At 53.0% G+C, this 15,541-nt stretch overlaps 1 protein-coding gene across 7 annotated transcripts in view; it reads left to right on the top strand.

Moving 5' to 3' along the window:
- The window catches only part of MAPT (microtubule associated protein tau), a 126,099-nt gene extending 112,298 nt beyond the window's left edge, over positions 1 to 13,801 (top strand). For all 7 annotated transcript variants that reach the window (XM_032163966.2, XM_032163959.2, XM_032163961.2 and 4 more), the window contains 3 exons: positions 3,528 to 3,609; positions 7,881 to 7,993; positions 13,316 to 13,801. In XM_032163966.2, the coding sequence (XP_032019857.1) occupies positions 3,528 to 3,609; positions 7,881 to 7,993; positions 13,316 to 13,531 (411 nt within the window). In that variant the 3' untranslated portion in view covers positions 13,532 to 13,801. The remainder of the gene's footprint in view (positions 1 to 3,527; positions 3,610 to 7,880; positions 7,994 to 13,315) is intronic.
- Positions 13,802 to 15,541: the final 1,740 nt, after the last annotated feature.

The raw sequence follows: 15,541 nt of genomic DNA on the forward strand, positions 1-15,541 counted from the left end.
GAGTGGCTCCACTGTGGACAGGTGACCCGTTTGTTCTGATGAGTGGACACCAAGGTCTTATTGTCCTGCTCAGCTGCGCCTCCTACATATTCAAGGCAGGAGCCGATTCCTAAGCCTCCAGCTTATGCTTAGCCTGTGTCACCCTCTGGCAGAGACTCCAGATGCAAAGAGCCAAACCAAAGTGCAACAGGTCCCTCTGCCCAGCGTTGAGGTGTGGCAGAGAAATGCTGCTTTTGGCCCTTTTAGATTTGGCTGCCTCTGGCCAGGAGCGGTGGCTCGTGCCTGTAATCCCAGCACTTTGAGAGACTAAGGTGGGAGGTTCACTTGAGCCCAGGAGTTCAAGACCAGCCTGGGCAACACTGAGACCGCTGTGTCTACAAAAATAAAATAAAATTAGCCAGGTGTGGTGGCACGCACCTCTAGTCCCAGCTACTTGGGAGGCTGAGGTGGGAGGATCGCCTGAGTCCCGTTGGCAGAAGTTGCAAGGAGCCATGTTCGCGCCACTGCACTTCAACCTAGGCAACAGAGTGAGACTTTGTCTCAAAAAACAATAATATAATAATTTCAAAATAAATCGATTTGGCTTCCTCTAAATGTCCCCGGGGACTCCGTGCGTCTTCTGTGGAGTGTCTCCGTGAGATTCGGGACTCAGATCCTCAAGTGCAACTGACCCACCCGATAAGCTGAGGCTTCATCATCCCCTGGCCGGTCTATGTCCACTGGGCGCCCGAGGCTCCTCTCCCACCAGCTCTCTTGGTCAGCTGAAAGCAAACTGTTAACACCCTGGGGAGCTGGAGGTATGAGACCCTTGGGGTCCACCCCAAGGGAGGCGTTGATTTTTGAGAGCAATCACATAGCCCTGGCTGGCAGTACCGGACACTGCTGTGGCTCCGGGGAGGGCTGTCTCCAGAAAATGCCTGGCCTGAGGCAGCCACCCGCATCCAGCCCAGAGGGTTTATTCTTGCAATGTGCTGCTGCTTCCTGCCCTGAGCACCTGGATCCCGGCTTCTGCCCTGAGGCCCCTTGAGTCCCACAAGTAGCAAGCGCTTGCCCTTCGGCTGCTGCATGGGGCTTACTAACGCCTCCTCACCAGTGTCTGCTAAGTGTCTCCTGTCTCCCACGCCCTGCTCTCCTGTCCCCGCAGTTTGTCTGCTGTGAGGGGACAGAAGAGGTGTGTGCCACCCCCACCCCCGCCCAGGCCCTTGTTCCTGGGATTGCTGTTTTCAGCTGTTTGAGCTTTGATCCTGGTTCTCTGGCTTGCTCAAGATGGGCTTGGCCAGAGGAGGAAGGCCATGTGCTTTCCGGCTGAAGTCGAGTCTGGTGGCCTGGTGGAGGCTGTGCTGCTGAGGCAGAGCTGGGGAGAGAGCGCACATGGGCTGCGTGGCCAACCCCTCTGGTAGCTGATGCCCAAAGACGCTGCAGTGCCCAGGACATCCGGGACCTCCCTGGGGCCCGCCCGTGTGTCCCACGCTGTGCTCATCTGCGGGCTAGCCTGTGACCCGCACTGTGCTCGCCTGCGGGCTAGCCTGTGACCCGCGCTGTGCTCGTCTGCGGGCTAGCCTGTGACCCGCGCTGTGCTCGTCTGCGGGCTAGCCTGTGACCCGCGCTGTGCTCGTCTGCGGGCTAGCCTGTGACCCGCGCTGTGCTCGTCTGCGGGCTAGCCTGTGTCCCGTGCTGTGCTTGTCTGCGGTCTAGCCTGTGACCTGGCAGAGAGCCACCAGATGTCCCGGGCTGAGCACTGCCCTCTGAGCACCTTCACTGGAAGCCCTTCTCCTGGTGAGAAGAGATGCCAGCCCCTGGCATCTGGGGGCACTGGATCCCTGGCCTGGGCCCTAGCCTCTCCCCAGCCTGGGGGCCCCTTCCCAGTGGGCTAGCCCTGCTCCTTCTCTACCTGGGACCCTTCTGCCTCCTGGCTGGACCCTGGAAGCTCTGCAGGGCCTGCTGTCCCCGTCCCTGGCCTCCAGGTATCCTGACCACCGCCCTGGCTCCCACTGCCATCCACTCCTTTCTGGCCGTTCCCTGGTCCCTGTCCCAGCCCCCCTCCCCCTCTCACCAGTTACCTCACCCAAGCCAGAGGGAAGAGGGAAGGAGGCCCTGGTCATACCAGCACGTCCTCCCACCTCCCTCGGCCCTGGTCCACCCCCTCGGCGCCAGCCTCAGAGCACAGCTGTCTCCAAGCCAGGCCGCGCGCCGTGCATCCTTCCTGTCCCCCCACGTCCTTGCCACAGATCATGTCTGCCCTGACACACGTGGGCCTCAGCCATCTCTGCCCCAGTTAACTCCCCATCCATAAAGAGCACATGCCAGCTGACACCAAAATAATTCAGGATGGTTCCAGTTTAGACCTAAGTAGAAGGAGAAACCACCGCCCACCCTGCACCTTGTTTTTTGGTGACCTTGATAAACCATCTTCAGCCATGAAGCCAGCTGTCTCCCAGGAAGCTCCAGGGCAGGGCTTCCTTGGGAGCTGACTGATAGGTGTGAGGTGGCTGCCCCCTTGCACCCTCAGGCGACCCCACACAAGGCCACTGCTGGAGGCCCTGGGGACTCCAGGAATGTCAGTCAGTGACCCGCCCCCCAGGCCCCACACAGCCATGGCTTCATAGAAGTCTGCCTCCAGGGGACCTGTCTGTCTGCCACTGTGGCGTCCCTACAGTGTGCCCCCCACCCCAGGGGAGCTGGTTCTTGGACTGAGATCAGCTGGCAGCTCAGGGCCATCATTCCCCGAGGGAGTGGTGCTCTGGAGGCCACAGGCCTCCTCATGTGTGTCTGCGTCCGCTCGAGCTTGCTGAGACACTAAATCTGTTGGTTTCTGCTGTGCCACCTACCCACCCTGTTGGTGTTGCTTTGTTCCTGTTGCTAAAGACAGGAATGTCCAGGACACTGAGTGTGCAGGTGCCTGCTGGCTCTCACGTCCGAGCTGCTGAACTCCGCTGGGTCCTGCTTACTGATGGTCTTTGCTCTAGGGCTTTCCAGGGTCCGTGGAAGCTTTTCCTGGAATAAAGCCCACCCATCGACCCTCACAGCGCCTCTCCTCTTTGAGGCCCAGCAGATACCGCAGTTCTGCCTTTCCAGCAAGATTTTTCAGATGCTGTGCATACTCATCTTATTGATCACTTTTTCCTTCATGTCTGATTGTGATCTGTCAATTTCATGTCAGGAAAGGGAGTGACTTTTTTACACTTACGCGTTTGCTGAGCAAATGTCTGGGTCTTGCATAATGACAATGGGTCCCTGTTTTTCCCAGAGGCTCTTTTGTTCTGCAGGGATTGAAGACACTCCAATCCCACAGTCTCCAGCTCCCCTGGGGCAGTGTTGGCAGAATTTCGACAACACATTTTTCCACCCTGACTAGGGTGTGCTCCTCATGGCAGCTGGGAACCACTGTCCAATCAGGGCCTGGGCTTACACAGCTGCTTCTCATTGCGTTACGCCCTTAATCAAATAATCCCATTTTATCCTCTTTGTCTCTCTCTCTTCCTCTCTCTCTGCCTTTCCTCTTCTCTCTCCTCCTCTCTCACCTCCAGGTGCAAATAGTCTACAAACCAGTTGACCTGAGCAAGGTGACCTCCAAGTGTGGCTCATTAGGCAACATCCATCATAAACCAGGTAGCCCTGTGGAAGGCGAGCGTTGGGACGGGAAGGTGCAGGGGGTGGAGGAGTCCTGGTGAGGCTGGAACTGCCCCAGACTTCCGAAGGGGCTGGAAAGGATTTTTTAGGTAGACCTACATCAAAGAGAGTGTTGAGTGTGAAACTTGCGGGAGCCCAGGAGGCGTGGCGGCTCCAGCTCGCTCCTGCCCAGGCCATGCTGCCCAAGACAAGGCGAGGCGGGAATGAAGTGAAATAAGGCAGGCACAGAAAGAAAGCACATGTTCTCGGCCGGGCGCGGTGGCTCACGCCTGTAATCCCAGCACTTTGGGAGGCCAAGGTGGGCGGATCACGAGGTCAGGAGATCGGGACCATCCTGGCTAACACAGTGAAACCCCGTCTCTACTAAAAATACAAAAAATTAGCCAGGCGTGGTGGCGGGCACCTATAGTCCCAGCTACTCGGGAGGCTGAGGCAGGAGAATGGCGTGAACCTGGGAGGCGGAGCTTGCAGTGAGCGGAGATCGCGCCACCGCACTCCAGCCTGGGCGGCAGAGCGAGACTCCCTCAAAAAAAAAAAAAAAAAAAAGAAAAGAAAAAGCACATGTTCTCGCTTATTTGTGGGATCCAGGAGATAGAGAATAGAAGGATGGTTACCAGAGGCTGGGAAGAGTAGTGAGGGGATGGTGGGGGGATGGTTAATGGGTACAAAAAAAATAGAATAAGACCTAGTATTTGATAGTGCAACAGGGTGTCTATAGTAAATAATAATTTAATTGTACATTTAAAAATAACTAAAAGATAGCCAGGTGCAGTGGCTTACGTCTGTAATCCCAGCACTTTGGGAGGCCGAAGTGGGCGTTTGAGACCAGCCTGGCCAACATGGTGAAACCCCATCTCTACTAAAAATACAAAAATTAGCCAGGCATGGTGGCGGGCGCCTGTAATCCCAGCTACTCAGGAGGCTGAGGCAGGAGAATCACTTGAACCTGGGAGGCAGAGGTTGCAGTGAGCTGAGATCTTGCCACTGCACTCCAGCCTGGGTGACAGAGTGAAACTCCGTCTCAAAAATAAAAATAAAAATACGGCTGGGCACAGTGGCTCACGCCTGTAATCCCAGCACTTTGGGAGGCCGAGGCGGGCGGATCACAAGGTCAGGAGATCGAGACCATCCTGGCGAACGCGGTGAAACCCCGTCTCTACTAAAAATACAAAAAATTAGCCAGGCGTGGTGGCAGGCACCTATAGTCCCAGCTACTCACAAGGCTGAGGCAGGAGAATGGCATGAACCTGGGAGGCGGAGCTTGCAGTGAGCTGAGATTGTGCCACTGCACTCCAGCCTGGGCGACAGAGCGAGACTCTGTCTCAAAAAAGAAAAAACTAAAAGAATATAAATGGATTGTTTGTAACACAAAGGACAAATGTTTGAGGGGATGGATACCCCATTTTCCATGATGTGATTATTACACATTGTGTGTCTGTATCAAAACATCTCATGAACCCCATAAATATATACACCTAACTATGTACCCACAAAAATTAAAAATATATATTTTTCAAGGTGAAGAGGGAGGCGAGATGCTGGCCTTAAGCCCTAACCCGTTGTTCTCCCGGCAAGCTGTCCACAGGGCCTCTCAGGCTCGAGGTGCAGCTATATGGATGTATGAGCTTGGTCCCCAGCCAACATGGGGGACACTTCACCATCGGCAGCAGCTACAGCACAGGAACCCTGGGTCACTGCCATGTCCCCTCTGTGACTTTGTTTAAATAGAAAATGATGCTCTGGGCCAGCTGTGGTGGCCCACGCCTATAATCCCAGCACCTTGGGAGGCCGAGGTGGGCAGATTGCCAGAGATCAGGAGTTGGAGATTAGCCTGGCCAACATGGCGAACCCCCGTGTCTACTAAAAATACAAAAATTAGCCAGGCATGGTGGCAGGCGCCTGTAATCCCAGCTACTTGGGAGGCTGAGGCAGGAGAATCACTTGAACCCAGGAGGCAGAGGCTGAGTGAGCCGAGATCGCGCCAGTGCACTCCAGCCTGGGTGAGGGAGTGAGACTCCGTCTAAAAAAAAAAAAAAAAAAGAAAAAAAGAAAAAGAAAAGAAAATGATCCTACTGGAACCATGCTTACTCCCCTCCCCACCTCACACTGTGTAGGAATCAGTGCTGTCGGCCGGGTGCGGTGGCTCACGCCTGTAATGGCAGCACTTTGGGAGGCCAAGGCAGGCGGACCACGAGGTCAGGAGATCAAGACCATCCTGGCTAACACAGTGAAACCCCGTCTCTACTAAAAATAGAAAAAATTAGCCGGGCATGGTGGCGGGCACCTGTAGTCCCAACTACTTGGGAGGCTGAGGCAGGAGAATGACATGAACCCGGGAGGCGGAGCTTGCAGTGAGCCAAGATCGCACCACTGCACTCCAGCCTGGGAGACAGAGTGAGACTCAGCCTCAAAAAAAAAAAAAGAAAGAAAGAAAGAAAGAAAGAAATCAGTGCTGTGTATACATCTTTCTGCAGTGATGGAAATATTCTGTATCTGTGCTGTCCAGTATGGTAGCCACTAGCTACATGTGGCACTTGAAACATGGCTGGTGCAGTTGGGGAAGAGTGGCTGCCCTATTGGACGACACAGCTATAGATTCTGTCACCCCACCCCGAGAGTCCAGAGCAGGGATTTCTGCCTTAGGCCCTATTCGGGGGTGGTTTTTACTTGAACCCTTACTGTGGGAAGAGAAGGCCATGAGAAGTTCAGTCTAGAATGTGACTCCTTATTTTCTGGCTCCCTTGGACACTTTGTGGGATTTAGTCTCCCAGTGGAAAGTATTCCACAAGTGGTGCCACTACCCCAGCTGTGAGAGCAGCTGGGAGCTGCTTTTGTCATCTTTCCCTGGAAAGTCCTGTGGGCTGTCTCTTCCTCATGCCTTGTCCCATGCTTGGGCATGGTGTCAAGCGCCAGGAGGGAGAAAGGGTCCTTATTTATTTATTTAGAGACGGAGCCTTCTTCTGTTCCCAGGCTGAAGTGCAGTGGTGCAATCTCAGCTCACTGCAACCTCCGCCTCCTGGGTTCAAATGATTCTCCTGCCTCAGCATCCCGACTAGCTGAGATTACAGGCACATGCCAACATGCCCGGCTATGTTTTTTTTTTTTTTTTTGAGATGGAGTTTCACTCTCGTTGCCCAGGCTGGAGTGTAATGGCATGATCTTGGCTCACTGCAACCTCCACTTCCCGGGTTCAAGCAATTCTCCTGTCTCAGCTTCCCAAGCTGGGATTACAGGTGCCTGCCACCATGCTCAGCTAATTTTTGTATTTTTTTTTAGTGGAGATGGGTTTTCACCATGTCCGTCAGACTGGTCTCAAACTCCTGACCTCAGGTGATCCACCTGCCTCGGCCTCCCAAAGTGCTAGGATTACAGGCATGAGCCACCATGCCCGGCCTGAAAGCATTCTTATTTAGTGTGCATTTTGACATTCAATTTAATTCCAAGGTCTTCTGGGGTCATGGTTTACAGGATGTTGATATAGAAAAGACTTCACTTACTGGGCTGGGCGCAGTGGCTCACGCCTGTAATCCCAGCACTTTGGGAGGCCGAGGCAGGCAGATCAGGAGGTCAGGAGATTGAGACCGTCCTGGCTAACACAGTGAAACCCTGTCTCTACTGAAAATACAAAAAATTAGCCGGACGTGGTGGTGGGCACCTGTAGTCCCAGCTACTCGGGAGGCTGAGGCAGGAGAATGGCATGAACCCAGGAGGCAGAGCTTGCAGTGAGCAGAGACCGTCCCACTGCACTCCAGCCTGGGCGACAGAGCAAGACTGTCTCAAGAAAAAAAAAAAAAAAGACTTTACTTACTGGAAGCCAGCCAATGTATATTTAGAATAATTTTTCCTGGACTGATCTGTCATTTACCTTTGCAGTATCTCAAGAAGAAGAGTTTACAGTGTAAATATTTGATGCACACTTTGATTAGAAAGATGAAGCAAACTATTTTCAAGAGCTTTGCAAGGACTTACTTGTATCCAAACACCGTTCTAAAGGAGAGTCTTATCTACTTCTAAAGGCTGGTCTCTACTTGGAACCACTTGCTTGGCCCTGGTTCAAGTCCTGCTGCAAACCTAGAAGTCCTGTCATTGTCTTCTTCCCTCCAGAGCAATGGCACCCAATCTAATTTTTGCTGTGCCCCAGCAGCCCCTGGCACTTTGCCCTGTAGACTGCAGACCTCATGTAATGTATGTTAAGTCCACGGAACCATGGAAGATGATGGCAAGATGCTCTTGTGTGTGTTGTGTTCTAGGAGGTGGCCAGGTAGAAGTAAAATCTGAGAAGCTTGACTTCAAGGACAGAGTCCAGTCGAAGATTGGGTCCCTGGACAATATCACCCACGTCCCTGGCGGAGGAAATAAAAAGGTAAAGGGGGCAGGGCGGGTTGGATGCTGCCCTTGGGTATATGGGCATTAATCAAGTTGAGTGGACAAAGGCTGGCCCAGTTCCCAGAGGAGGAAAACAGAGGCTTCTGTGTTGACTGGCTGGATGTGGGCCCTCAGCAGCATCCAGTGGGTCTCGACTGCCTGTCTCAATCACCTGGAACTTCAGCATGTTTCACACCTGGGCCCCAACCTGGAGAGGCTGACCAATTGGTCTCAGGTGCAGCTCGGCTGCTGGAGTTTTTGTTTTTATTTATTTTTATGTATTTAAGGCAGGGTCTCTATATTAGTCCATTCTCACACTGCTAATAAAGACATACCCAAGACTGGGTAATTTATAAAGGAAAGAGGTTTAATAGACTCACAGTTCCACATGGCTGGGGAGGCCTCAAAATCATGGCAGAAGGCACAGGAGAAGCAAAGGCATGTCTTACATGGCGGCAGGCAAGAGAGCGTGTGCAGGGGAACTCCCATTTATAAAACCATCAGACCTCACGAGACTTATTCACTATCATGAGAACAGCATGGGAAAGACCCTCCCCCATGATTCAGTTACCTCCCAGTGGGTCCCTCCCATGACACATGGAATTATGGGAGCTGCAATTCAAGATGAGATTTGGGTGGGGACACAGCCAAACCATATCAATCTCCCTCTGTCATCCAGGCTGGAGTGCACTGGCATGATCTCGGCTCACTGCAGCCTCTATCTCCCTGGGTCAGGTGATCCTCCCACCTCAGCCTCCCAAGTAGCTGGAACTGCAGGTACCTGCCACTATGCCTGGCTAAATATTTTGTATTTCCTGTGGAGACAAGGTTTTGCCATGTTGCCCAGGCTGGTCTTGAACTCCTGAGGTCAAGCAATATGCCCACCTTGGCCTCCCAAGGTGCTGGGATTACAGGTGTGAGCCACAGTGCTCGGCCTAAGTCGCTGCAGTTTTTAAAGCTCCCAGGTGATTCTTCAGTGCAGTCAAAAGTGAGAACTGGCTGGGTGCGGTGGCTCATGCCTGTAATCCCAGCACCTTGGGAGGCCAAGGTGGGCAGATGGCTTGAGGTCAGGAGTTCAAGACCAGCCTGGCCAACATGGTAAAACCCCATCTCTACTAAAAATACAAAAGTTAGCTGGGCGTGGTGGTGCATGCCTGTAATCCCAGCTACTTGGGAGGCTGAGGCATGGGAATTGCTTGAACCCGGGGGACAGAGGTTGTAGTGAGCTGAGATCGTGCCACTGCACTCCAGCCTGGGCAACAGAGTGAGATTCCATCTCAAAAAAAAAAAACAAAAAAAAAACGAGAACCACTGTCCTAGGCCCTGATGTTTGCAGGCAACTAAAAAAGGAAGTGGACATCCCCAGTCAGCTGTGGCGCACCAAGAACAAGTCATGGGAACATAACCTAATTTTCTAAATGGGTTACCAGGCACTTAGAGCAAAACAATGATGCTGAAATCCTGATTTTAGCAAAGCCTCTGCCTGCCTGTCGTGGAAGTGTCCACACGAGGCTGCTGGGGCCTTGGTGTCCCCAGCAGTTTCTAGTCTCTAGGTCTTGCTGTGGGTGTCTGTGCAGTGAGGGTGTGTGTGGCGCTGGGCGAGCTCTGTCTAGGTCTGGCACAGGATGCGGTCTGGTAGCTGCTGCTTCTCTTCTGCAGAAGCGCAGCCGAGCACCCTCTGGGGTTTCCCGCCCACACCCAACCTGAAGTTCTGGGAGTGGCTCACTCTCCAACCTTCAGGGTCTCCCGGCAGCTGACTGGGGAGTGGTGGAGGGAAAAGAGATTGTATTAGTCCGTTTTCACGCTGCTGATGAAGACATACCCCACACTGGGCAATTTAAAAGAAAGAGGTCTGATGGACTCACAGTTCCACGTGACTGGGGAGGCCTGACAATCGTGGTGGAAGGTGAAAGGCTTGTCTCACATGGTGGCAGACAAGAGAAGAGAGCTTGTGCAGGGGAACTCCCCTTTATAAAACCATCAGATCTCGGGAGACGTATTCACTATCATGAGAACAGCATGGGAAAGACCCTCCTCTATGATTCAATTACCTCCCACCGGGTCCCTCCCACAACATGTAGGAATTGTGGGAACTACAATTCAAGATGAGATTTGGGTGGGGACACAGCCAAACCATATCAGGGGTGTCCCAGAAAGGGTGTAGGATCTGAGACCCAAGTCGGCATGAGAAAGTATGCTTCTCATGGTGGCCCAGTTGGGTGGAAGTGGCAGCCAGGCCGTCTTTCCACCAGGCCACTCAAGTGGCAGCTGAGAGACCCCTGCCCTGGCCAGTCCCCACCCTCCCCTCTTGCCACTGCATCTGGTTCTGAACAGATGGGCACCCTCATCTTGTATTTGTGATAAATGTCTAACAGTGTAGTTTTGTGAGAAGCGTTTGCTGATACAGCGTTGCTGCAGATGCTGCAAACTGTGGCCTGGGGCAGACCTTACCTCCAGACAGGCCCTGAGGCAGGGGAGGGCACTGGCCCGTAGCTGGCCGAGAGCTCTCAGGTTGTGCAACTCAGGACACAGGGATACTTTTCAGTGGCTGGGTCGCTATCCAAAGTGAGAAAACAAGGAGGGACCAGGAGGCTGTCCACCTCAAGGGATGTGGGGGCCAGGCCCAGTTATCTGGGGAAGCAGTAAGCTTCTCTGCTGTTTCTACCCCTCAGGGCCTCCCCTGGTCTAAGGCAGGGCCTCCCAGCCTCAGGGCACTTTAAAGATATCTGGGCCTGGCCCCGTCCCCATAGTCTGACTGAGTGGGTCTGGATAGGGCCTGGACATTAGTGATTTCTTGGGTGAAGGGAGGCCCCCCACAGTCTCTGGAAGCTTCTCTGTGTTAGGAAAAGCTCTGGGCTTGACTCTGCTTGGACAGTCAAGATCCACAAATCCTCTCAGCCTCAGTTTCTCCTTCAGCAAGATGAAATGGAAATGCTGTACCTACGTCCCGGGGTGGTTGTGAGACCCAAAAAAGACAATGTTCTGGAAGGTTCCTGGTGCGTTGCAGTCCTCTAAGAACCTGAGTTAGAGCCACGCTGAGTCTCAGCTTCTTGACTCCTTCTGTTTCGAACTCGTCCATGTGATGGCTCAAGAAGGGTGGGCAGGGCCCTGCCCCCTACTCAGAAAATACCATCCTGGTCCCGGGGATCCCCGCAGCGTTAGTCCCCTGTTTTCCCAGTGTATTGAGAAAAATTGCTAACAAGCAGTGGGGCACACCGCCAGCCTCCTGGGTTGCTTTCAGTTTGCGGATTTTTGGACATTCCCAGGAATGTCTTTAAAAACACTTCAAAAAAACACTTCGAAAAACATTAATATAAATATTTTTATCAAAGCCTGTATTAAATGGTCTTTCAAGAAAATACAGTAACAGGCCAGGCATGGTGGCTCACGCCTGTGAACCCAGCACTTCGGGAGGCCAAGGCAGGCAGATCACCTGAAATCAGGAGTTCGAAACCAACCTGGCCAACACAGCCGAATCCCATCTCTACAAAAAATACAAAAATTAGCTGGGTGTGGTGGCACACACCTGTAGTCCCAGCTACTTGGGAGGCCGAGGCAGGAGAATTGCTTGATCCTGGAGGCGGAGGTTGCAGTGAGCCGAGATCGTGCCACTGCACTCCAGCGTGGGTGACAAGAGTGAAACTTTGTCTCAAAAAAGAAAAAAAAAAAAAGAAGATAAAGAAAATACAGTATACAGTAATAGAGAACAATCCTTTTTTCAAAGTAGTGACCCCAAATGAACAAAATATGCATCTAGCTTAAATGGGAGCCTGGTTTTCTCTACGCCCATTCAAGCCCCCTGCAATAGGGGCCCTTCAGCCTGGATCCATGGACTCCTAAAATTATATGGAAAATGGCTGTGCGTGAGTGTGGATGGACATGTGCACACATATTTTTGGCTTTACCAGATGCTCAAAGAGCCTAGGACCCAAAAAGGGCTGAGAATGACCGTGTCGACCACTTCAGGGTCATCAGGAATTACTGTGCACTGCTCGCTTCTCCAGTGAACACTTTCTGCTTCTGCATTTCCTGGTATCCTTTGGCACTCCTGGCTAGGTCATGTGTTTCTCTACTTTCAAAAGGGCTTCAGCCAGGCACGGTGGCATGAGCCTGTAGTCCCAGCTACTCCAGAGGTTAAGGTGGGAAGATTGCTTGAGCCCAGGAATTTGAGGCCAGCCTGGGCAAGCAGATAGGTAGATGATTGATAGATAGATGATAGATAGATAGATGATAGAGATAGATGATAGATAGATAGATAGATAGATAGATAGATGATAGATAGATAGATGATTGATAGATAAGTCGCTAGACAGTCATCCATCCACCCATCCACACATAAAAAGCCCTTTGTCACGTCATGTTTTGTGGCCCACCTGCCAGTGCTGCCCACAGTTGCTGCCCCTCCAAACTCATCAGTCACTGGCAAACAGGAGGAATGTGTGTGGCTCATGTCTGGGCATCAGTGGCTGTGGGAGACATCCTTGATCTTCTCCAGCTTCTCCTTCCACATTTTCCTTTGCAATCTGGCAATATCTATCAAAATAAAATGCGCATGCCTTTTGACCTAAGAGCTCCACTTCTAGGACCCACTTAACGCGTGTGTGACATGATGTTCATACAGGTTTATTTATCTGAGGTTGTTCATACACACCATTGCCTATAATCACTAAAGGCGGGAGCAGCCTACACATCCATCCACAGAGGAGTAGATGCCTTTTGGTACATCCGTGGTGATGGAATACTAAGCAGCCTGTGTATATATACACTCACACGTGTTTGTTTATGTGTGGAATATCTCTGGAGGGTACACAAGAAACTTAAAATGATCACGGTCTCTGGGGAGGGTACCTGGGAGGCAGGTCAGGGAAGGAGTGGGCACAGGTATTACCAATTGGAAGACAATAAAAACAATAGCTCCTGGCCAGGCGCAGTGGCTCATGCCTGTAATGGCAGCACTCTGAGAGGCCAAGGCAGGCGGATTGCTTGCGTCCAGGAGTTCGAGACCAGCCTGAGCAACATAGTGAAACCCCGTTTCTATTAAAAATACAAAAAATTAGCCAGGTGTGGTGGCATGCAACTGTAATCCCAGCTACTCGGGAGGCTGAGGTGGGAGAATCACCTGAGCCCGGGAGGTTGAGGCTGCAGTGAGGTGAGATTGTGCCACTGCACCCTAGCCTGGGCGATAGAGCAAGACCCTGTCTCAAAAACAAACAAAAAACAGTCCCTGGCACTCTGGGCCAGGCCTGGCAGGGCAGTTTGCAGGGCTGGTCTTTCTATGGCACTTCATCTCACCCTCCCTCCCTTCCTCTTCTCCTTGCAGATTGAAACCCACAAGCTGACCTTCCGCGAGAACGCCAAAGCCAAGACAGACCACGGGGCGGAAATCGTGTACAAGTCGCCAGTGGTGTCTGGGGACACGTCTCCACGGCATCTCAGCAATGTCTCCTCCACCGGCAGCATTGACATGGTAGACTCGCCCCAGCTCGCCACGCTAGCCGACGAGGTGTCTGCCTCCCTGGCCAAGCAGGGTTTGTGATCAGGCCCCCCGGGGCGGTCAATAATCGTGCAGAGGAGAGAGTGAGAGAGTGTGGAAAAAAAAAGAATAATGACCCGGCCCCCGCCCTCTGCCCCCAGCTGCTCCTCGCAGTTCGGTTAATCGGTTAATCACTTAACCTGCTTTTGTCGCTCGGCTTTGGCTCGGGACTTCAAAATCAGTGATGGGAATAAGAGCAAATTTCATCTTTCCAAATTGATGGGTGGGCTAGTAATAAAATATTAAAAAAAAAAATTCAAAAACATGGCCACACCCAACATTTCCTCAGGCAATTCCTTTTGATTCTTTTTTTTTCCCCCCTCCATGTAGAAGAGGGAGGAGGAGAGGCTCTGAAAGCTGCTTCTGGGGGATTTCAAGGGACTGGGGGTGCCCACCACCTCTGGCCCTGTTGTGGGGGTGTCACAGAGGCAGTGGCAGCAACAAAGGATTTGAAACTTGGTGTGTTCGTGGAGCCACAGGCAGACGATGTCAACCTTGTGTGTGTGAGATGGGGGTTGGGGTGGGGCGGGAGGCCACGGGGGAAGCCGAGGCAGGGGCTGGGCAGAGGGGAGAGGAAGGACAAGAAGTGGGAGTGGGAGAGGAAGCCACATACTGGAGAGTAGACGTCCCCCTCCGTGCTGCTGGGAGGGCCAAGGCCTATGCCACTTGCAGCGTCTGAGCGGCCGCCTGTCCTTGGTGGCCGGGGGTGGGGTGGGGGAGGGCTGCTGTGGGTCAGTGTGCCACCCTCTGCAGGGCAGCCTGTGGGAGAAGGGACAGCAGGTAAAAAGAGAAGGCAAGCTGGTAGGAGGGTGGCACCCCGTGGATGACCTCCTTGGAAAAGACTGACCTTGATGTCTGAGAGCGCTGGCCTCTTCCTCCCTCCCTGCAGGGTAGGGGGCCAGAGCTGAGGGGCTTCCCTCTGCTCCACAGAATCCCTGTTTTATTGAGTTCTGAAGGTTGGAACTGCCGCCATGATTTTGGCCACTTCGCAGACCTGGGACTTTAGGGCTAATCAGTTCTCTTTGTAAGGACTTGTGCCTCTTGGGAGACGTCCACCCGTTTCCAAGCCTGGGCCACCGGCATCTCTGGAGTGTGTGGGGGTCTGGGAGGTGGGTCCCGAGCCCCCTGTCCTTCCCACGGCCACTGCAGTCACGCCTGTCTGCCCCGCTGTGCTGTTGTCTGCCATGAGAGCCCAGTCACTGCCTATACCCCTCATCACGTCACAATGTCCCGAATTCCCAGCCTCACCACCCCCCTTCTCAGTAATGACCCTGGTTGGCTGCGGGAGGCACCTACTCCATACTGAGGGCGAAACTAAGGGAAGGCAAAGTCCAGGCACTAGAGTGGGACCCCAGCCTCTCACTCTCAGTTCCACTCATCCAACTGGGACCCTCACCACGAATCTCATGACCTGATTCAGTTCCCTGCCTCCTCCTCCCGTCACAGATGTGAGCCAGGGCACTGCTCAGCTGTGACCCTAGGTGTTTCTGCCTTGTTGACATGGAGAGAGCCCTTTCTCCTGAGAAGGCCTGGCCCCTTCCTGTGCTGAGCCCGCAGCAGGAGGCTGGGTGTCTTGGTTGTCAGTGATGGCACCAGGATGGAAGGGCAAGGCACCCAGGGCAGGCCCACAGTCCCGCTGTCCCCCACTTCCACCCTTGCTTGTAGCTGCCAGCCTCCCAGACAGCCCAGCCCGCTGCTCAGCTCCACATGCATAGAATCAGCCCTCCGCACCTGACAAAGGGGAACACACCCCCTTGGAAATGGTTCTTTCCCCCCAGTCCCAGCTGGAAGCCATGCTGTCTGTTCTGCTGGAGCAGCTGAACATATACATAGATGTTGCCCTGCCCTCCCCATCTGCACCCTGTTGAGTTGTAGTTGGATTTGTCTGTTTATGCTTGGATTCACCAGAGTGACTATGATAGTGAAAAGAAAAAAAAAAAAAAAAAAAAAAAAAGGACGCATGTATCTTGAAATGCTTGTAAAGAGGTTTCTAACCCACCCTCACGAGGTGTC

Source organism: Hylobates moloch, unplaced genomic scaffold (assembly GCF_009828535.3).
Source record: "Hylobates moloch isolate HMO894 unplaced genomic scaffold, HMol_V3 SCAFFOLD_10, whole genome shotgun sequence".
Lineage (NCBI taxonomy): Eukaryota > Metazoa > Chordata > Mammalia > Primates > Hylobatidae > Hylobates > Hylobates moloch.